The sequence below is a fragment of the Bombina bombina genome, chromosome 1, assembly GCF_027579735.1.
Source record: "Bombina bombina isolate aBomBom1 chromosome 1, aBomBom1.pri, whole genome shotgun sequence".
NCBI classification, from domain to species: Eukaryota; Metazoa; Chordata; class Amphibia; order Anura; family Bombinatoridae; genus Bombina; species Bombina bombina.
Genome location: NC_069499.1, coordinates 892,264,117 through 892,288,415, shown reverse-complemented (window position 1 = coordinate 892,288,415; position 24,299 = coordinate 892,264,117). Strand labels below are relative to the sequence as shown.

The following is a 24,299-nucleotide window of genomic DNA, read 5'->3' as shown; positions in this document are numbered from 1 at the left end:
AGCATTGCCCCAAAGTACTCAGCTCTTTTACCTGTAAGAAAAAGTACAAATCCCCCCCAACATTAAAACCCACCACCCACACAACCAACCCTACTGTAAAACCCACCCAATACCCCATTAAACAACCTAACACTAACCCCTTTAAGATCACCTTACCGGTAGAAGTCTTCACCCAACCGGGCCAAAGTCCTCAACGAAGCCGGGAGAAGTCTTCATCCAAGCCGGGCGAAGTGGTCCTCCAGATGGGCAGAAGTCTTCATCCAGACGGCATATTCTATCTTCATCCATCCGACGCGGAGCGGGTCCATCTTCAAGACATCAGGCTTGGAGCATCCTCTTCCATCGAAGTCTTCTTACTAAGTGACGGTTCCTTTAAGTGACGTCATCCAAGATGGCATCCCTTCAATTCCAATTGGCTGATAGAATTCTATTAGCCAATCGGAATTAAGGTAGAAAAAATCATATTGGCTGATGTAATCAGCCAATCGGATTGAGCTTGCATTCTATTGGCTGATTGGAACAGCCAATAGAATGCCAACTCAATCCTATTGGCTGATTAGATCAGTCAATAGGATTGAAGTTCAATCCTATTGGCTGATTGCATCAGCCAATATGATTTTTTCTACCTTAATTCCGATTGGCTAATAGAATTCTATTAGCCAATCGGAATTGAAGGGACGCCATCTTGGATGACATCACTTAAAGGAACCATCATTTAGTAAGAAGACTTCGATGGAAGAGGATGCTCCACGCCGGATGTCTTGAAGATGGACCCGCTCCGTGCCGGATGGATGAAGATAGAAGATGCCATCTGGATGAAGACTACTTCGCCCGGCTGGGATGAAGACTTCTCCCGGCTTTGTTGAGGAATTCGGCCCGGTTGGGTGAAGACTTCTCCCGGTAAGGTGATCTTCAAGAGGTTAGTGTTAGGTTTTTTTAAGGGGGTATTGGGTGAGTTTTAGAGTAGGGTTGGTTCTGTGGGTGGTAGGTTTTAATGTTGGGGGGGATTTTACTTTTTTTACAGGTAAAAGAGCTGATTACTTAGGGGCAATGCCCCGCAAAAGGCCCTTTTAAGAGCTATTTGTAATTTAGTGAAGGGTAAGGCTTTTTTTATTTTAGGGGGGCTTTTTTATTTTATTTGGGGGATTAGATTAGGTGTAATTAGTTTAAAAATCTTGTAATTTGTTTATTATTTTCTGTAATTTAGTGGGAGGGGGGTTGTACTTTAGATAATTTTATTTAATTATATTTAATTGTATTTAATTTTGGGAATTAATTTAATTATAGTGTAGTGTAGGTGTAATTGTTATTTTACAGGTAAATTTGTCTTTATTTTAACTATGTAGTTATTAAATAGGCAAAAGAATGAAAAAACAGGAGAAGCGCTAGTCAAAGCTGAAGGTGCTACAATGAAAACAAAGTGAAATGAATGAAGTCGACATAATAACTAAAGTCCTCAGAAGAGATAAAAAAAGATCAAAGCCGGGTAAAAGTAAACCCGTTTTACCTTCAGGCGTACCGTCCGTGTATTTAGAATCACCTCCGTGAGGCGCATCTTGAGAAAGCCCTGTAAGAGGGAGAAACGCGTTGATGAAAGTTACAGCTACCTTACACTTCATATATTGTCTATAAGGACTTGAATACTCTGTTGAAGTGACAAGTTTTTCAGCTACCCACGGAGAGCACGAGGACCGCATTGTGAAGGGCCACGCGCCTAAGTCAAGCCGGTTTCAAGTTGCACATCAAAGTCCGTATACTACAAGGTCTATAAGAGAGATCTGGATATACTATGACCCTGCGTGCGATCCTGCACTAAGAGCGGGGTTTAACATCTACAATATAGCGGCCGCTATAGTTCATCTGTCAAGTTATCCTGACCAATAGGCTTTCCCTACAGAGACAACGCCTCCCGATCAGTGACGTCACGGGATATAAATACGCCTCACGGAGGTGATTCTAAATACACGGACGGTACGCCTGAAGGTAAAACGGGTTTACTTTTACCCGGCTTTGATCTTTTTTTATCTCTTCTGAGGACTTTAGTTATTATGTCGACTTTCTCTACATAATACAGAGACAAGGTCTATATTAGCAACAGTAGTCATTTGTTTTTATTTTGTGTTTTTATATATCAGAGACGTCCGATTTTTAATATCTCTACATTTATGCACTTTATTTTTGCAGGATTTGTACCTCTATGACTGTTTGATTAAATTTTATTTGCAAAGCAAGTAATTTCATCTCATTTCGTTTGCATAGCAAGTCATTCATTTCACTTTGTTTTCATTGTAGCACCTTCAGCTTTGACTAGCGCTTCTCCTGTTTTTTCATTCTTTTGCATATCTTTTTCCCTAACTTGAGGGACTTTAGGGTTGGAGCAGCTTTGTGCCTCTTGCGCACACTTTAACACCTACACACACTAGTTATTAAATAGTTAATAACTATTTAATGACTATTCTACCTAGTTAAAATAAATACAAACTTGCATGTAAAATAAAAATAAACCCTAAGATAGCTACAATGTAACTATTAGTTATATTGTAGCTATTTTAGGGTTTATTTTATAGGTAAGTATTTAGTTTTAAATAGGAATAATTTAGTTAATGATAGTTATTTTTATTTAGATTTATTTAAATTATATTTAAGTTAGGGGGTGTTAGGGTTAGACTTAGATTTAGGGGTTAATAACTTTAATATAGTGGCGGCGACGTTGGGGGCAGCAGATTAGGGGTTAATAAATGTAGGTAGGTTGCGGCGATGTTAGGAACGGCAGATTAGAGGTTAATAAAATGTAACTAGTGTTTGCGAAGCGGGAGTGCGGCGGTTTAAAGGTTAATATATTTATTATAGTAGTGGTGATGTCCGGTTCGGCAGATTAGGGGTTAAACATTTTATTATAGTGTTTGCGATGTGTGAGGGCCTTGGTTTAGGGGTTAATAGGTAGTTTATGGGTGTTAGTGTACTTTTTAGCACTTTAGTTAAGAGTTTAATGCTACGGCGTTGTAGTGTAAAACTCTTAACTACTGACTTTTAAATGCGGTACCAGTCTTGACAGGAGAGGGTCTGCCGCTCACTTTTTGGCAGACTCGTAATACCGGCGCTATGCAAGTCCCATTGAAAAAATAGGATACGCAATTGACGTAAGTGGATTTGAGGTATTTCCAAGTCTGGCCAAAAAAGTGAGCGGTACACCTGTACCTTCAAGACTCGTAATACCAGCAGGCATTAAAAAGCAGCGTTGGTACCGGCCAATGCTGCTTTTTAAGCCTAACGCAAGACTCGTAAACTAAAACCTGTATAATATGAATAGTAAAGTAGGAAAGACATTTAAATGGGAAAATAATAGTATTGTTTACATTTACAATAATAAAATAATGACTAATGATAAAAAAATGGAGCCTTTAAAATGAATCCCCATGTAAAATTCCAGCCTCAATGGACTTAATTAAAGGGATATGAATCACATTTTTTTCTTTTGTGATTCACATAGAACATGTGATTTTAAACAACGTTTTAATTTACTTCTATTATCAATTTTTTCGTTCTCTTGGTATCTTTTGTTTAAAAGTAGGGATGTATGCTTAGGAGCTGTCCCATTTTTGGAGCACTATTTGGTGCAGCGGTTTTGCAAGAATGTTATCAATTTGCACTAGAGGGCAGCACTATTTCCTGCCATGTAGTGCTCCAGATACCTACCTAGGTACCTCTTCATTACAGAATATCATGTGAACGAAGCAAACTTGAAAATAGATGCAAATCTGAATCACAAAAGAAATATTTTTGCTTTTATACCCCTTTAATAAAAGGACATTTTACTTTAAATCTATCATTCATATTAAAGAGAATCATTTACACATGGATACGGTGTAAAAGTAGTAAATAGTCAAAGCTATTTAAAGGGACACTGAACCCAAATTGTTTCTTTCATGATTCAGATAGAGCATGCAATTTTAAGCAACTTTCTAATTTACTTCTATTATCAATAGTTTTGTGTTCAGTGTCCCTTTAAATTTAAATTAAAGCTAATACAGCTTTATCTGTTTTACTAATTACTGATGCCCATTGGCGGGTAGATATTTCCTGCTAATGCTTAGGGGCTTTTGTCGGTAACGAGAAGGCAACACAGCTAGGTCTGGCGTACTGAAAAAGCTGGTAATAGCTTATGAGTGACACTTACAGACTGCTCATACAAATGTGTTTCCTACAGGTTTTGTAGGATCCTGAGTGTTGTTAATACCTCCTTTCTGGTTTTAATAATTTTATGTAATAAATATTTTTAGAAAAAAATAGAGAAAGTCTATTATTGGTCAGGGCGAGCCATTCCAGGGTGGCACTAAAGCATCATGCGATGGCCAGGCAGGTGCATCATGGGAGGACGGGAAATCATAGGCATGTCTGCACCCATAGGTGCCCTCTTCCCAGGGTCATGTCTAAATGGCATCATTTGAGGAGGAGGTGGGAACTTCATTTGCATCATATGGTAGCCAGCTACTGGTGTGCAGACCAGGGGCAGAACTAATATTGGTTCATCAGGTGCAGTGGCACTAGGGCCAAAGTGCTTGGGGGGCAATATTTTATTGTATATGCCTATATTGAAAGAAATATTTCATAGTCAAAATTATAGAATTACCAAAATGCAGATTGAGTAGATCATGGTTGTAATAATTTATATACCCAGTTTACATATTTATGTGAAGCTTTCTCATATATAGAAAAATAGAATCATATACTTCAGTCCACTTGTAGGCTGGAACATGGTATTCTGAAAATGTACCTGCTCCCATCCAATCCTATGGATCTCAGAAAGCAGCAACCTGTCATGTTGCTTATGAAAAAAAAGGGTCGCTCGACATTGAACCCTGAATTTTTAAATAACACACAATAATAAGGCAGAAATGTCATATTTTAGTGACCTTGAACTTATAAGAGGTCACATTTTGATACATAAAATGTCTGTTGCCATCATGTCACTTTGTGGTATATTACAATCCTTTGCATACTTTTATGTATACAGAATTCTCCATTCAATTTTATTTGACAAGACTAAACAAAAGTAAATTGTATATTTTTCTAACCAGCCGTGCTGATAGGTGATTCACCCTCTATAGCCACACTCACTGGAATCCAATGACAGCTACTACTGATATAGAGTTAGCATTTCATTTTATTTTTTTGCATTGCATTTAAAAAATTATATTTGTAAAAACATGTGCTTTTTTAATTTTATAAATATTCTTTCTTCAAGCTGATACTACATAACACATCTCTTATTTAAACCCACCAAGCTAACTCTCATTTCTGGTGAAGCAAAAAAGACTTTGTAGTGTTTTATAATATAATTTTTAGTTTTTCATTTTTGGGAGAGTACTTGAATTCTGACTTTGAAACTGGTAAAGTTCAGGCTTCTCTTTATTTTAATTTTTCCCATAATTCAGTATGTGTGTGCATGTGTGTGTGTATTTGTGTGTGTGCGTGTATGTACAGTATGTGTGTGTATGTATGTGTGTGTATGTATGTGTGCATGTATGTGTGTGTGTATGTGTGTGTGTGTGTGTGTGCATGTATGTGTGTGTGTGTGTTTGTGTGTGCATGTATGTGTGTGTGTATATGTGTATGTATGTGTGTGTGTGTATGTACAGTATGTGTGTGTATGTATGTGTGTGTGTGTGTGTATGTGTGTGTGTGTGTGTGTGCATGTATGTATGTGTATATGTGTGTGTGTGCATGTATGTGTGTGTGTGTGTGTATGTGCATGTATGTGTGTGTGTATGTACCTGGGCGTGTGTGTGTTGGTGGGTGTGTTTGTGTGTGTGTGTATAGTGTGTGTAAAACCAATACATTTTTAAAATATTAATAAAAGAAAACTCACAGTTGCTTTGATCTAAGCCTCTTGCTTGCTAGGCCCTACTAGTGACAACTAAAGCTCACATATACCGTATTCTTTTTTAACTAATTGTATGGATTAATAATATTGATGTTGTTGTGTTCATGATTTATGTAATTTACCAACAGTGACTTTTTTAATAATTTGAATGGCGTACAAAAGGAAGCTACAAATCAACTAAAATGTTTATGTTTTGCTGAAATGGAAACTAAGGGAATGGGGGTATCATGATTATTCTTTAACATAAGTGACTTTGATTGTGGATTTGTGTGCTAAAGTGTCATTAAGGAGCCGAATCATCAAGCTCCGAATGGAACTTGATGGAAACAGCAGTTATGAAGCAGAGTTCTTAAGACAGCTGCTCCATAACTGGTTCGTTTGCTCTGAGGCTGCGGACATGAATCCGACCGATCCAATACAATCGGGCTGATTGACACCCACTGCAAGGGGCGGCATTGCACAAGAAGTTCACAAGAACTGCTTGTGCAATGATAAATGCAGACAGCGTATGCTGTCGGCATTCATCGATGTATGTTGGACATGATCCGCTGAGCGGATTATGTCGGACAGACCAATGATAAATCGGCTCCATAGTCTTTAAATGGTTTCATATATGTGTGTATCTGGCAATGCATCAGTATCAGTCTGTGTGTGCAGCTTAGGAGTCCATTCATGGGTTTTCCTAAGTGGCAAAGGGACCAGGGGCTTCATTTTACGATTAGAATGAAGTGCCCCTCATAAAAAAAAAAATCATTGGCTCTGTTAAATGCTGCCCAAGGATATGTTTTTCTATCAGGCTATTTTTTACCCCCTTGGATATTGGTAACTTCCTAAGAGCAATGATTTAACCCCTTTGTGCCAACAATGCACAAAGACCAGTGGGTCAATAGGAAAGCAAACAAAGAACAATGTGGTAGCCTCTTTGTTACCCCTCTTGTCTGCTTAACAAAAATAAAATGACCAATTAAACCCTTTGTTTTAGTAATGCATATTGACCAGCACTTTCACCCCTTCAACTGTTAGTAACACACATATAGCTTTTGTGCCAGTAACACATATAGGGCCAGATAACAGGTGGAAACGCCATTTAACGCTGCCACTCACTCGCTAACTTCGCTAGGAGTAAGCTTTTTGCGAGCAACGGGTATCGCTCTTATTACAAGCTGAAAGTAAAAACCTGAAGTTAGAATACCGTGAACGCGTTAATGTAATCCCTCAATAGAAGTCAATGGAGCAAAAAAAGGGGGGGGGGGGAAACTAACACTGTACTCGGCACAAACCCAATCGCATATTTTGAAGTGTGCTAACTCAACATGAAAATAATAATATATAATATATCACAATCCAATTTTCTTCACATATTTCTATTTATTCATAAATCTCTATCTCTCTCTCTCTCTCTCTCTCTCTCTCTATATATATATATATATATATATATGAGATGGAATTTTGTTACAATATATATCTAAACATATATTTATGATTATATATAGATATATATACAAATATTTATTTAAAAATACATAGAACATATTTTGCTATGTGCAGAACATTGGAATGTGAAATATTTACAGTAAATGCACAGTATAACACTTTATTAAATATGAATATTGCATAAATATGATTTAACAAGTTTTCATCTACTTGACTGCAAAGGGCTCCAATGCACTTATATACTGTATATGTCATGTGTTTATGTGCTTATATGTGTATATAATATTTGTGACAATTTTTTGTTTTGCAAAACAGTTAATCAGAGCTCTAAGGTCATGCTATCCTAAAAGATTAATTGCACTAAAACGATCGCATTTACTTTCAACTTGTAATACAAGCACTACATCTAACGCTATAAACCCAATATAACTCACGCATAACTGTTAGCGTGCCACTCATAATCTGGCCCATAGATCAGTAATTTTACCCCCTTTGGTGTCAATGATTTATTCCATTGATCTATTAAAAAGGTGTTTTTTTTGTGGGTAGAGGCAGTACTCAGTCATTTGCTGTCTTCATTTTAAAGTCATTCCACCAACATTCTACCAATGCTTTCTCCTTTACAAATATGGTGCCTCATATGCAATGTCACCTTATTCTTGTAGTGGCTACATTGGAAAGACTGCCCCATTTAGGTGCCTGCGGTGTGCTACAGCTTTTAGTACCCATCACTTGCCACATCACGTGGTACAATTTTAAATTCATCATTATTTCACAATATCCACACAGACCTGTTTTTTGTTCAGGTTGTAAAGATCTTAGACACTTTACTAAATATATTTGATATAAACTATGATTCTGGTGAGATAATTACAGTGTGTATATCCCTCCTTAGTCAGCACTCTACAGTCACTTACATTTCCAAGGACATTGCAGTGATATTAAATGTTAAACCCACCCATTCATAAGCTATCTGAGACTCCCTTAAACATTATTATAAATAAATAACTACACAACAAGAGGAGCTGTAGAGAAGGCCAACACAGCTGCATTTATTAAATACAAATGCTGAAAAGCATGATAACTTTGTTTAACTGAACAAAACAGGGTGCAGTGCAAGAGGTCCAGATATTAATCTGTAAGTAGGACCCAAGCAAAGCAAAGGACATGGACCTGAAAATGAGCGATTTTGCGGGACCCCTGCCAGGCTCCGCCCACCAAAAATTGGAAGCCAACAGCCACCAGGAAATGAGGGCCAGCAGGCCCGTGGGGAGTGGCACAGCAGTCTCCGACCTGCTGCATCTTGCCCCTTAACTCGTCCGCCACCTCTGAGGCGGCGGAGAGAAATCCGCCTTGTTCGATATGATCGGGTCGATTGATACCCCCTGATAGCAGCCGATTGGCTGCAAATGTGCGGGGGCGGTATTGAACACGCATTTCACTAGAAATGCTTGTGCAATGATAAATGCTGACAGTGTATGCTGTCGGCATTTATCGATGTCCGTTCACACATTGTTAAATCGGCCCCATAGTCTTGCTCTGAGCTGTAAGTGCTGCAGCTACCAAACTGAACCCAGCCAATGCATGGCAGGGCAGTGTGAATGCCTCTGCCATTTAAATAAAGCACAGGAAGTTTCCCAGTTAAACCATTTAATAAACAGGTATGGATATTAAACAACTCGTGACCTCATAAAAAGCAAAGCAAAGCCATTAAAGTCCACAAGGATCATACATAGATTGGAGCCATAATAGGACCAAACACCACACACTAGAACCCCTGTCCCATAGCTATCTGGTATCCACTTTAGCGGAGTAGGGAGCTAAAGACTCAGGCCCCTACTTATCAAGCCGTCAACCACAAATACGCTGGAATTCCGCAGTGTAATTGTGGAAAGCCTGATTCCCCTTAGTTATCAAAGCCTACAGACCAGCAAAAGTTGAAATCTGTGATGTAACATACGATCCGCCGGTCTCAGTCCGACACAGATCGATGCTTACGTCACTACAGATGTTCCGAATGCAAATTCAGCTGACTACTTTTGCTAGTTAACAAATACCTACCAGATACGCTTGGCACTATTCCGGCCCAGCGTATCTGGTTTTCAATCCGCTGCCCTGGAGGCAGCGGATGCCATAGGAATCAATGGGAGTCTGAAAGCAGAGAAAGCTCATGTTCGCTGCTGTCCGTTATCCTGATGATTCCTATGGTAACGTTTACACCTAACACCCTAACATGTACCCCGAGTCTAAACACCCTGAATCTGGTGCCCCCTACACCACCGTCACCTACATTATACTTATTAACCCCTAATCTGCCGCCCGACACCACCGCCACCTACATGAAGTTATTAACTCCTATCCCACCACTCACGAACCCACCGCAACTAAATAAATGTATTAACCCCTAAACCCCAAGCCTCCCACATCACTACCACTTACTAAACCTATTAACCCCTAAACCGCCAGCCCCCCACATCGCCATAAACTAAATTAAACTATTAACCCTAAACCTAACAACCCGCTAACTTTATATTATATATTAACTCATCTTTATCTTATAATAAATTTAAACTTATCTTAGATTTAAATTAAACTATATTAAACTATTAATTAACCTACCCTAACTATTATACTAAATTACATTAAACTATATTAAACTAATAATTAACCTACCCTAACTGTTATACTAAAATTACATTAAACTATATTAAACTAATAATTAATCTACCCTAACTATTATACTAAATTACATTAAACTATATTAAACTAATAATTAATCTACCCTAACTGTTATACTAAATTTACATTAAACTACAAATTAAATTAACTATATTATATATTTTAAAACCTAACCCTACTCAAATAATTTTAATCTACACTAAAAAATTACAAAGTTGCAAAAAACTAACAACTAAGTTACAAAAAATAACAAACACTAAGTTACAAAAACAATAAACACTAAGTTACACAAAATAAAAAATAAATTATCAAAGATTTAAATTAATTACACCTAATCTAAGGGCCCTATGAAAATAAAAAACCTTAACCTACAATAAACTACAAATAGCCCTTAAAAGGGCCTTTTGCAGGGCATTGCCCCAAAGGAATCAACTCTTTTACCTGTAAAAAAAATACAAACAACCCTCAACAGTAAAACCCACCACCCACACAACCAACCCCTCAAATAAAATACTGTCTAAAAAAACCTTAGCTCCCCATTGCCCTGAAAAGGACATTTGGATGGGCATTGCCCTTAAAAGGGCATTTAGCTCTATTGCAGCCCAAACCCTAATCTAAAACTAAAACCCACCCAATACACCCTTAAGAAATCCTAACACTAACTCCTGAAGATTCACTTACAGTTTTGAAGATCCGACATCCATCCTCCAAGAAGCCGGGAGAAGTCCTCATCGAAGCCGGGAGAAGTCTTCATCCAAGCAGCAAGATGTCCTCAACGAAGCCGTCAGAAGTGGTCCTCCAGACGGGCAGAAGTCTTCACCCAGACGGCATCTTCTATCTTCATCCTTCCGGCGAGGAGTGGGTCCATCTTCAAGACATCCGGCGCGGAGCATCCTCTTCTTCCGATGACTCCCGACGAATGAAGGTTCCTTTAAGTGATGTCATCCAAGATGGCGTCCCTTAGATTTCGATTGGCTGATAGAATTCTATCAGCCAATCGGAATTAAGGTTGAAAAAATCCTATTGACTGATGCAATCCGCCAATAGGATTGAGCTTTCATCCTATTGGCTGATCCAATCAGCCAATAGGATTGAGCTTGCATTCTATTGGCTGATTGGATCAGCCAATAGGATGAAAGCTCAATCCTATTGGCTGATTGCAACAGCCAATAGGATTTTTTCAACCTTAATTCCGATTGGCTGATAGAATTCTATCAGCCAATCGGAATCTTGTGTGGCATGTGACATTAGCGGGGGGGTGTGTGGGTAGGTGTGTTGCTAATGGCCAATCAGCTTCTCCTTGTAGTGAACTGAAGCCGTATCAGAAGTATCCACTGACTTAGCTGACTGTTTCCTGATTGGGATAAACTATATGGTCCTTTGAAAAAGCTTTGTTGCGAAACATGTTAGGGGAGTAGGGACTTACTGTCTCTCTCCGGTTGTGTGTGTGTGTTTTTTAATTAGCGGTAACGGTTCCCTGGGTGCTTCTATTTTTAATGTTATGGCTGCTCAAAATAATTTAATATTATAATACTTACTATGTTGACGGCTGACCATTAACACAGTCGTAGAGAACTCTACCTCATTACCTATTAATTTAATCTATATTATATATTAACTCATCCTTATCTTATAATAAATTTAAACTTATCTTAGATTTAAATTAAACTATATTAAACTATTAATTAACCTACCCTAACTATTATACTAAATTACATTAAACTAATAATTAACCTACCCTAACTGTTATACTAAAATTACATTAAACTATATTAAACTAATAATTAATCTACCCTAACTATTATACTAAATTACATTAAACTATATTAAACTAATAATTAATCTACCCTAACTATTATACTAAAATTACATTAAACTGCAAATTAAATTAACTATATTATATATTTTAAAACCTAACCCTACTCAAATAATTTTAATCTACACTAAACAATTACAAAGTTGCAAAAAACTAACAACTAAGTTACAAAAAATAACAAACACTAAGTTACAAAAAATAACAAACACTAAGTTACAAAAACAATAAACACTAAGTTACACAAAATAAAAAATAAATTATCAAAGATTTAAATTAATTACACCTAATCTAAGGGCCCTATGAAAATAAAAAACCTTAACCTACAATAAACTACAAATAGCCCTTAAAAGGGCCTTTTGCAGGGCATTGCCCCAAAGGAATCAACTCTTTTACCTGTAAAAAAAAATACAAACAACCCTCAACAGTAAAACCCACCACCCACACAACCAACCCCTCAAATAAAATACTGTCTAAAAAAACCTTAGCTCCCCATTGCCCTGAAAAGGACATTTGGATGGGCATTGCCCTTAAAAGGGCATTTAGCTCTATTGCAGCCCAAACCCTAATCTAAAACTAAAACCCACCCAATACACCCTTAAGAAATCCTAACACTAACTCCTGAAGATTCACATCCATCCTCCAAGAAGCCGGGAGAAGTCCTCATCGAAGCCGGGAGAAGTCTTCATCCAAGCAGCAAGATGTCCTCAACGTAGCCGGCAGAAGTGGTCCTCCAGACGGGCAGAAGTCTTCACCCAGACGGCATCTTCTATCTTCATCCTTCCGGCGAGGAGTGGGTCCATCTTCAAGACATCCGGCGCGGAGCATCCTCTTCTTCCGATGACTCCCGACGAATGAAGGTTCCTTTAAGTGATGTCATCCAAGATGGCGTCCCTTAGATTTCGATTGGCTGATAGAATTCTATCAGCCAATCGGAATTAAGGTTGAAAAAATCCTATTGACTGATGCAATCCGCCAATAGGATTGAGCTTTCATCCTATTGGCTGATCCAATCAGCCAATAGGATTGAGCTTGCATTCTATTGGCTGATTGGATCAGCCAATAGGATGAAAGCTCAATCCTATTGGCTGATTGCAACAGCCAATAGGATTTTTTCAACCTTAATTCCGATTGGCTGATAGAATTCTATCAGCCAATCGGAATCTTGTGTGGCATGTGACATTAGCGGGGGGGGTGTGGGTAGGTGTGTTGCTAATGGCCAATCAGCTTCTCCTTGTAGTGAACTGAAGCCGTATCAGAAGTATCCACTGACTTAGCTGACTGTTTCCTGATTGGGATAAACTATATGGTCCTTTGAAAAAGCTTTGTTGCGAAACATGTTAGGGGAGTAGGGACTTACTGTCTCTCTCCGGTTGTGTGTGTGTGTTTTTTAATTAGCGGTAATGGTTCCCTGGGTGCTTCTATTTTTAATGTTATGGCTGCTCAAAATAATTTAATATTATAATACTTACTATGTTGACGGCTGACCATTAACACAGTCGTAGAGAACTCTACCTCATTACCTATTAATTTAATCTCTTCTAGTCTCTATTTGAGTGGCATGTTATGCTATGCTCTTACCGTACCTCCGGTTTACTACATTTGGTTCAGGAGTCTATATTTAGTATAAACAGAATATTGGGGCTTTCCTTGTATACCATAATAATTATCCTACACTAGTGTGGTAAGGTGACATTTGTTCACAGCACAACAGTGTAATAGTAGGATATTGGCTTACTCGCAATACATTATATACTGTATACCTAATATTATAAACCTATGGATGCATAGTAACGAGGATTCAGACTTTATGTGGATACGCATTGGGTATTCCCTAGTCCTCTTGGGGAATGTTATATTGAATATATACCGTTATTTCATCTTGAATTAGTGTCCAGCTCTGAAATCTGATGTTAATAAACCATACAAGTGAATCACACTGACTATCCCCTATATATATTTGTCTACCTATTAAGTTCTAACAGTACAATAATAATTCCATACAAGTGCTGCAGTGCATTAGTTCACAGCGCACTGCCACATCAGTCAGATATTATCGGATATACAATGTGCTGAATATTTAATATTTAATATTATAATTAAAGGAATACTTTAAGGTGATACTCATTACATATTTTTCAGCTATTGTGGGTCTACCACATTTAGTATATACCTTTTTTCCAATTAGCACCTGGGTTCAGCTCTATAGTTGGATATCTACCTTAAATCCAAGTGAATCACACTGACTATATTGATATATTTCTATAGACATTAGTCCACTGTCCTGATTGAGTATATACTGACAATGTGATATATACTGTAATAGACAATATCCTATAGGCTCCTATTCACTATGAATTTGGATGATTCACCACAATAGTACTCTAGGTTTGAATTCTCTTACATTAGTACTAGTATATACTCCCACATTAAGAGAAACCTGAGATTTAATAATATGTTCAAACTTCTTACGGTTTGACAGGAGGTCTTTTATATTTCTGCCCTGGCACTGCCCGCTATTGCATTACATTTTTGAGACCCATTTAGATCCATTGAGTTGAGTTTCTCTACTGACCCTATTGTTTATGCCACCCAGATACACCGCTACTGTGTTTTTAATATTTAGTTTTTTTTTTGTTTCCCTTGTTTTATATTAACCAATATCAATAAAAGTTAAGTTTTACACGTCTCGAACCAGATATTCACACAAATACATTTTCCTTTCTATGACCTGTTTTGTTATTATTGAAATACAGGTTGTTGAGTGCTTTATATGTACACTTCTTTTCAGTCTTGTACTGAATCCTCATGTATATAGATATGTCTATATATGTGTACATATGTATTTATATGTGTATATATGTATTTACAGACATATATACAAATATAAACACATGTGCACACATATAGACATATATACAAGTGAATTAGAGTCCTTTGCAGTTAAGTAAATTAAAACATGTAAAATCATATTTATGCAATATTTATATTTAATAAAGTGTAATACTGTGTATTTACTGCAAATATTATACATTCCAATGTTCTGCACAAAGCAGAATATAGCAAACTTCCAAATGAATAGTAGCCCAGTGCTAAATCTGAGCTATAGGGGCATATGTATCAAGCTCCGAATGGAGCTTTTTGCCCCGTGTTTCTGGCGAGCCTGCAGGCTCGCCAGAAACAGCAGTTATGAAGCAGCGGTCACAAAGACCGCTGCTCCATAACCTGTCCGCCTGCTCTGAGCAGGCGGACAGACATCACCGGAAATCAACCCGATCGAGTACGATCGGGATGATTGACACCTCCCTGCTGGCGGCCTATTGGCCGCGAGTCTGCAGGGGGCAGCGTTGCACCAGCAGCTATTGTGAGCTGCTGGTGCAATGCTGAATACGGCGAGCATATTGCTCGCAGTATTCAGCGATGTCTGTGGGACCTGATCCGCACTGTCGGATCAGGTCTGACAGACATTGATAACTAGAGGCCATAGGCTGCAAGCTGATAAATATTCAATAGAATCTAAAATATTGAAAATACTAAAGAAGGAAAAGTTTACCACTATATCAGTGTCTCATAAGCACATAAAATAAAACAAACTGAATGAGATCAACCAAATAGTATTATCCAACTGGTATAGTAATTTACACAATAAGCCTCTGCAAATAATTATAGCAGGACAATTGTATGAATTGTGTTGATGGGAATACTATTAAATCATATTTTCACAAATCCTTCCACTATAGAACTGAAATACCCCAAAAAGATCTTATACATAAAAAGGCAATTTTTCATAAAAACAAACAAGGAAAAAAATGGTACTGGAAATATAAATAACGTGTTATACTAACGTCTCTTATAGAAAAAAACAAAAGATAGTGGTGCACAGGAAAGCACTTTAGAATATAATTGTTTATTTTAGCAACTGGATAAAACAAAAATACGAACCATAAAATGGCTTGCAAGCACAAGAAAAAACGGTATTACGTGTTTCGGCATTTTGCCGTCATCAGATACCTACATTTGTCTTACAACTGTTACCTTTTAAAGGTATATGTTTCTATTGATTGGATTTCTCCAGGCCATCACTTGTGTTTAGAACTCCTCCCATTTAACCCATAGGTAACATATAGTAAGTGATACAAATAATGCCAGTACAAAAATTAACCCCTTGATAGAGGGCCTAAAATATAAATAACGTGTTATACTAATGTCTCTTTCCTAGATACTTTCCTAGATACTAAACAAAACGGTAATGAATGTTTGATAATTCATAAAGGTTCAAGATGCCATATTTAAATTCCAGTGTAACAATCCACTTAGATGTTGGTCAAAAAATGGAATTCTGTGAATTTTATCCGGTGCTGCTAGTTCCAGGATCCTGCTTGTATTCGAATCCTCAAGAAAGGCAAAACTGTAACAAGAAAAAACAAGCGCAACCACGATTCACTGTATTTATTTAAAATAGGGTCACACAAAAAGCTTAAAAATGCACACAAGATATGTGCATATATTATGCACGTAAAAGGTCTTTGCTTTGACACCTCGGTCGAATCCCCACTGTGTAGGTCTGGTTGTGATGCCGGTATAATCACCTGGTTGGTCCCGACTCCAATACGCAGGCTTAACATTTCCCGGTGTTTCCGGCAATCCAATAAGGAAACAAGAAAGTTCAAAGTTTTTAATGCCGCATCAGGGCTTACTTCAGCACTACATAGAAGTAAGCCCTGATGCGACATTAAAAACTTTGAACTTTCTTGTTTCCTTATTGGATTGCCGGAAACACTGGGGAATGTCAAGCCTGTGTATTTGAGTCGGGACCAACCAGGTGTTTATACCGGCATCACAACCAGACCTACACAGTGGGGATCCGACCGAGGTGTCAAAGCAAAGACCTTTTACGTGCATAATATATGCACATATCTTGTAAGTGTGCATTTTTAAGCTTTTTTGTGTGACCCTATTTTAAATAAATACAGTGAATCGTGGTTGCGCTTGTTTTTTCTTGTTACAACAAAGCAGAATATGTTCTTTCGGCTAGATTACGAGTCTTGCGTTAGGCTTAAAAAGCAGCGTTGGCCGGTCAAAATGCTGCTTTTTAATGCCCGCTGGTATTACGAGTCTTGCAGGTACAGGTGTACCGCTCACTTTTTTGGCCAGACTCGGAAATACCACAAATTCACTTACGTCAATTGCGTATCCTATTTTTTCAATGGGACTTGCATAGTGCCGGTATTACGAGACTGACAAAAAGTGAGCGGTAGACCCTCTCCTGTCAAGACTGGTACCGCATTTTAAAGTCAGTAGTTAAGAGTTTTACACTACAATGCCGTAGCATAAAACTCTTAACTAAAGTTCTAAAAAGTACACTAACACCCATAAACTACCTATTAACCCCTAAACCAAGGCCCCCCCACATCTTAAACACTTTTAAAAAAATTTAACCCCTAATCTGCCGAACCGGACATTGCCGCCACTATAATAAATATATTAACCCCTAAACCTCCGCACTCCCGCCTCGCAAACACTAGTTAAATTTTATTAACCTCTAATCTGCCGTCCCTAACATCGCCGACACCTACCTACATTTATCAACCCCTAATCTGCCGCCCCCAATGTCGCCGCCACTATATTAAAGTTATTAACCCCTAAATCTAACCCTAACCCCCCCTTAACTTAAATATAATTTAAATAAATATAAATAAAATAACTATCATTATCTAAATTATTCCTATTTAAAACTAAATACTTACCTATAAAATAAACCCTAAGCTAGCTACAATATAACTAATAGTTACATTGTAGCTAGCTAATGGTTTATTTTTATTTTACAGGCAAGTTTGTATTTATTTTAACTAGGTAGAATAGTTATTAAATAGTTATTAAATATTTAATAACTACCTAGCTAAAATAAAGACAAAAGTACCTGTAAAATAAAACCTAACCTAAGTTACAATTACACCTCACCACTATAATTAAATGAATTCCCTAAATTAAATTAAATTAAATTACATAAAGTACAAAAAAAAACCAACTAAATTACAGAAAATAATAAAAAAAATTACAAGATTTTTTAACTAATTACACCTAATCTAATCCCCCTAACAAAAAAAAAGCCCCCTCCCCCCAAAATAAAAAAGCCCTACCCTACACTAAATTACAAATAGCCCTTAAAAGGGCCTTTTGCAGGGCATTGGCCCAAGGAATCAGCTCTTTTACCTGTAAACAAAATTACAGATCCCCCCCCCAGCATTAAAACCCACCACCCACACAACCAAACCTACTCTTAAACCCACCCAATACCCCCTTAAAAAATCTAACACTAACCCCTTGAAGGTCACCTTACCGGGAGACGTCTTCATCCAACCGGGCAGAAGTGGTCCTCAGACGGGCAGAAGTCTTCATCCAAGCCGGGCAGAAGTGGTCCTCCAGACGGGCAGAAGTCTTCATCCAGACGGCATCTTCTATTTTCATCCATCCGGCACGGAGCGGGTCCATCTTCAAGACATCCGACGCGGAGCATCCTCTTCATCCAGAGTCTTCTTACTAAATGACGGTACCTTTAAGTGACGTCATCCAAGATGGCGTCCATTCAATTCCGATTGGCTGATAGAATTCTATCAGCCAATCGGAATTAAGGTAGAAAAAATCCTATTGGCTAATGCAATCAGCCAATAGGATTGAGCTCACATTCTATTGGCTGATTGGAACAGCCAATAGAATGCCAGCTCAATCCTTTTGGCTGATTGCATCAGCCAATAGGATTGAACTTCAATCCTATTGGCTGATTGCATCAACCAATAGGATTTTTTCTACCTTAATTCCGATTGACTGATAGAATTCTATCAGCCAATCGGAATTGAAGGGACGCCATCTTGGATGACGTCACTTAAAGGTACCGTCATTTAGTAAGAAGACTACGAAGAGGATTCTTCGCGTCAGATGTCTTGAAGATGGACCCACTCCGCGCCGGATGGATGAAGATAGAAGATGCCGTCTGGATGAAGACTTCTGCCCATCTGGAGGACCACTTCTGCCCGGCTTGGATGAAGACTTCTGCCCGTCTGGAGGACCACTTCTTCCCGGTTGGATGAAGACGTCTTCCGGTAGGGTGATCTTCAGGGGGTTAGTGTTAGGTTTTTTTAAGGGGGGATTGGGTGGGTTTTAAAGTAGGGTTGGTTGTGTGGGTGGTGGGTTTTAATGTTGTGGGGGATCTGTAATTTTTTTTTACAGGTAAAAGAGCTGATTACTTTGGGGCAATGCCCCGCAAAAGGCCCTTTTAAGGGCTATTTGTAATTTAGTGTAGGGTAGGGCTTTTTTTATTTTGGGGGGGATTTTTTATTTTGTTAGGGGATTAGATTAGGTGTAATTAGTTTAAAAATCTTGTATTTTTTTATTATTTTCTGTAATTTAGTGTTTGTTTGTTTTTGTACTTCAGATAATTTTATTTAATTTAGTTAATTTATGTAATTATAGTGGTAGTGTTAGGGGTAATTGTAACTTAGGTTAGGTTTTATTCTACAGGTACTTTTGTCTTTATTTTAGCTAGGTAGTTATTTAATAGTTAATAACTATTTAGTAACTATTGTACCTAGTTAAAATAAATACAAACTTGCCTGTAAAATAAAAATAAACCCTAAGCTATATACAATGTAACTATAAGTTATATTGTAGCTAGCTTAGGGTTTATTTTATAGGTAAGTATTTAGTTTCTAATAGGAATAATTTAGTTAATGATAGTAATTTTATTTAGATTTATTTAAATTATATTTAAGTTAGGGGGTGTTAGGGTTAGACTTAGGTTTAGGGGTTAATAACTTTAATATAGTGGCAGCGATGTTGGGGGCAGCAGATTAGGGGTTAATAAGTGTAGGTAGGTTGCGGCGACATTAGGGTGGCAGATTAGGGGTTAATAAATATAATGTAGGTGGCGGCGATGTTGGGGGCAGCAGATTAGGGGTTCATAAGTATTATGTAGATGGCGGCGGTGTCCGGAGCAGCAGATTAGGGGTTAATAATATAATCTAGGTGTCGGCGATGTCGGGGGCAGCAGATTAGGGGTTAATAAGTGTAAGATTAGGGGTGTTTAAACTCGGGTTCATTTTAGGGTGTTAGGTGTAGACATAAATGTATGCATTAGCACGTTCAGCCAGCTCACCATTAACGTAAACAGCGCTGGTATTGAGGTTAGATGTGGAGCAAAATTTTGCTCTACGATCACTTTTTTGCGATTAACGCTGGGTTTGTAAAAACCCGTAATACCAGCGCTGTCTGTAAGTGAGCGGTGAGCATAAACTGCTCGTTAGCACCGCACCCCAGTTTTTAAAAAAAAACCTATAGATTTATTAATAAAACCCTGTCTCAAAATAAGATAATAGATCTTATGTGACTATTGAATTATATACTTGTTTGTTTTTTTTTGTTTTGTTTTTTGCTACATTAAAACTATGGTGATTTTATGTACTTTTTTTGTGAATTATTATAATTTTTTCCTCATACCCACAGGGATGCTCTACTCACCAGTACTATTAACTGTGTCACCAGTTTCATATCAGGATTTGCAATCTTCTCGATCCTGGGATATATGGCACACAAGCACAAAGTCAAAATTGAAGATGTTGCAACTGAAGGTGAGAATGTGCTTCCACCCAGGATAACTGTTCTAATACTGACCACTAAATGCTGACTTTTAAAAAATTATTTTAGAATGTTATTGTTTCTAATGTTGACATTAAAGGGGATAACCAGGTGTAATCTGAGTATATGAGCTTGAGTGGACAGACCTTCAGGTTGGTGTGTGTGGGGTGTATACAGGAGAACCATGGAGGGAAGCTTGTAGCCAGGGGCAGAAATACAGGGGGTGCAGAGTCCGCAATTGTGACTGGGTCCCTGAGGGTGGGGCCCAGCTTAAAAAAAAAAAAAATTCCCAATAAAAAATGTTCACCGTTACTACAGCATGGGGGGGCAGGGGGTAAACAGTGTCACTATACAGTACCTCTATATAAAGTATGGGGGGGCTGGACTATGTCACAGACTACTGTGGTCATTTTATAAAGTACTGGGGCGGGTAGGGTCAGGCCAGCCATCTCACCGACAGATTACAGACTGTGTCACTGACTCACTATATACAGTACTGGTGGGTTAAACAGTGTCACTGTATACAGTAATAGGGGGTCAGACCATCTCACAGACTGTGGGCACAGGGTACCTCCTTTTGCAAACGTAATCTGATTCACATTGTTTTTTTTCCTGTGCTAAATATAAAAATATGTATCAAATTCGCCTTTTTTTGGGGGGGTGGGGGTACCCTTCTTAGATTCTTGCACCTGGGCTCTGTGGTTTCTAGTTACATCTCTGCTTGTAGCCCAAATAAGGAGCATAGTATGACGGTCAGAACTGCTTGCATTGTGTGCAGCAAGATTAAACTGTCTTCTGGGAGCCGTTCAGTGCACTCCATATACCTTTTATCTATATGTAACAGTGCTTGCCCCAGAGTGTGATTGTAGATTATACAGCCTCTGTGCCCATATTGACAATCTATGGCCATCATAACAGGGAGAATTCTAATTCAAAATTGAAATGCTCTAATACCACAAAACAGGCTTTCTAATACAAAAATCCATAACTCATTTATTAATATCTAGGAGGACAATTGCTTTTTGGTAACTGGAAGTCTGCTAATTGAAGCTGTGCACCACACTTTTATTATTGCCAGCAGTGAAGGGGTTAATTAGGTAGCTTGAAAGGTTAATTTAACTTTAGTGTATAGATTACCCTCCCACCTGACACATCCCGCCCCCTGATCCCTCCCTAATCCCTCTCAAACAGCTCTCTTCCATCCCCCACCCCCCAATGGTCACTGGTAGAAAGTCTGCCAATATGAAAAAAATAAGGCTTTTTTTTTATTTATTTTTTTAAATATTTTCTGCAGTTTTGGATCCCCCTTACCCCACAACCTCCCTGATCCCCTGCAAACAGCTTTCTAAACTTCCCCCCTATTAGCCGACATCTTAGGTACTGGCACTACATTTTTTTCTGTAGTGTAGCTGCCTCTACCTCCCCCTCCCTCATTTACCCCCACTCCCTCCGAGATCATATTCCTCCCTACCCTCTAATTCCCCCCCCCCCCTCCACGTCTAGGATCCCCCTCTCCCTCCTTCCCCCTCCCTGACGCTGTTAGTTTTTTTTTCTGTAGCGTAGCATTCCCACCCGCTTCCACCCCTCTCCAGCAATTGGCCACCTACCCGCCTCCCTCCTAACCCTCCCATGCCACCAACGATTGGCACTATCGCTGCCCGATGCAAAGAGGGCCACAGAGTGGTCCGCCCTGCATCGGTTACTCTCCGGCAGGTATTGCACAATGCCTTAATATCGAGGCATTGTGGCAATACAGTAAGAGCAGCTGAAAGCGATCATGCTGTCGACATTTATCTGCGATCACGCTGTCGGCATATATCATTGCACCAGCAGTTCTTGTGAACAGCTGGTGTAATACCGCCCCCTGCAGATTCGCGGCCATTCGGCCGCTAGCAGGGGGTGTTAATCAGTCCGATGATATAGGATCGGGCGGATTGATGCCCGAAGCCTCAGAGCAGGCGGACAAGTTATAGAGCAGCGGTCTTTAATGTAGGTTTGCACAAGTTAAGACTTTATCTTCATGTTTCTATACCTTATTATTCCTGTGATTTTCCTCTGCACCCTAAGTTTATGTTTGTTCTTAAAGTGAAGGTAAACTTTGATGAATGAAAGCCCGGTTTTTAAAAATACTATTAAACACAGGGGCACTTTCATTCATCAAAGTTTAAAAAGCAGTCGTTTTGTTTAAAAACTTACCTTTCTTCTTTTCACATCTGGAGCAGCTTCCCCTACCCGGAGATCCTCTCTTCACACGTCAGCAATGACTAATCTGGCTTCCTCCAATCATGGCTTTCCCCCCAGGGGAGTCATTGCCTGAGGCCATGCCATGATTGGAGGAAGCCAGAAGCCAGGAGCCAGATTAGGAATTGCTGACGTTTGACGAGAGGATCTCTGTGTGGGGGAAGCTGCTCCAGCTGTGAAGAGGAGAGCAGTAAGTTTTTAAACAAAATGTTGATGAATGAAAGTGTCCCTGTTTTTAATAGTATTTTTAAAAACCGGGCTTTCATTCATCAAAGTTTACCTTAACTTTAAAGCAATGATAAACTTTCCCCTTTATATTAACAGATCCAGAGTGTTAGTGATATTTTAGATGGGGTTTTATTTATCAGTTGTAATGAAGCTACGCTTTAACTTCATTTTTTTTTTTTTTTTTTTTTAAATGGTTTTTATTGAGGTTCAGTTCAAAGTTTACAAAGAATAAACATCAATATATATGAAACAATGCAGCAATAAATGGTTACATGACTGTCATCTGACACATATCAAGATAGAGAAGTGTATATAATACGTGAATTTATGACTTTTACCTTCTTTATATATGAAAATAATTGCCATACAAACTGTATACCAACTTCATGGTTTATGAGGTCACTCTTGGACCCCCAGACTATATACATACTATGTCGTTATAGCTGGTTAGCTGAAACAAAGAAAGACCACTCATGGGTCTCAACTGATGTAACCTCTATTTGTTTTTTATATGTATAGAATAGATAACATTATATAACAATCACAATATCATATGAGATTATTCATAAGACCAACAATTTATATAACAACCTTTTATACTTATCAAGAAAGGGTTTCTAGGGGATATATTTTCCCATGCTTACCAAGTAAGCCGACGGTATCGGGGGGGAAAGTGGGTTTACTCAATGATATACACTTAGGAGTATAATTTAATATATATAGAATAGAATATTAAATGGTCCGTGAGTCTACCTTCATAAAACGTATTGGTCACACGCGGTTAGTGGAAACAGTACTCAAAGTGCTTATGAGAATAAAGTCAAACCTCATCTTAACTAAGGTTGAGTGGTGAAATCATGCTCTAAGGTGTCATAGTGTTCTATGTTTCTTTTTAGAGTTAACTAACTATAACTTATATGTACCCCTTTGATTATAACAACATACCATCTTAGATTAATTTGTTAGGTATATTATATTTAGTGTTAAAGCACTCTTATATGAAAGCACCACAAAAACAGTATGTCCATTCAGACTGGGTAAAATATAGCGATAATACTGCTAATATAGACCTGAGAACACTAAAATGCTATTATTTATCTAGATATGGGTGGGTTAGGAGACAATATGCCTCTATGTATCCAAAATATCTCAAAATATAGCTGTCAGTAGACATATATAGTAAAATAGCCAGGTCACCTCGGCCGCAGGTAACCTAGCCAAACATGTAAAAGATATTAATACTGTCTCAAATCTAACCCCATTATACTTAGATAGTGGCTCAAGCATTAGTATCAACCTAAAGCTGTAAAATTTTTCCCCTTAATTATAACCAAAAAGTGTCTAATGTGTATATATAGAAACATGTCTCTCATAGATTAAAAATCTGGT

General features: G+C 38.2%; 1 protein-coding gene across 1 annotated transcript in view; it reads left to right on the top strand.

Moving 5' to 3' along the window:
• SLC6A2 (solute carrier family 6 member 2) overlaps positions 1-24,299 on the top strand; it is a 249,464-nt gene that overhangs the window by 146,957 nt on the left and 78,208 nt on the right. The window contains exon 8 of the mRNA XM_053699566.1: positions 20,310-20,434. Coding sequence (XP_053555541.1) covers positions 20,310-20,434 — 125 coding nt within the window. The remainder of the gene's footprint in view (positions 1-20,309; positions 20,435-24,299) is intronic.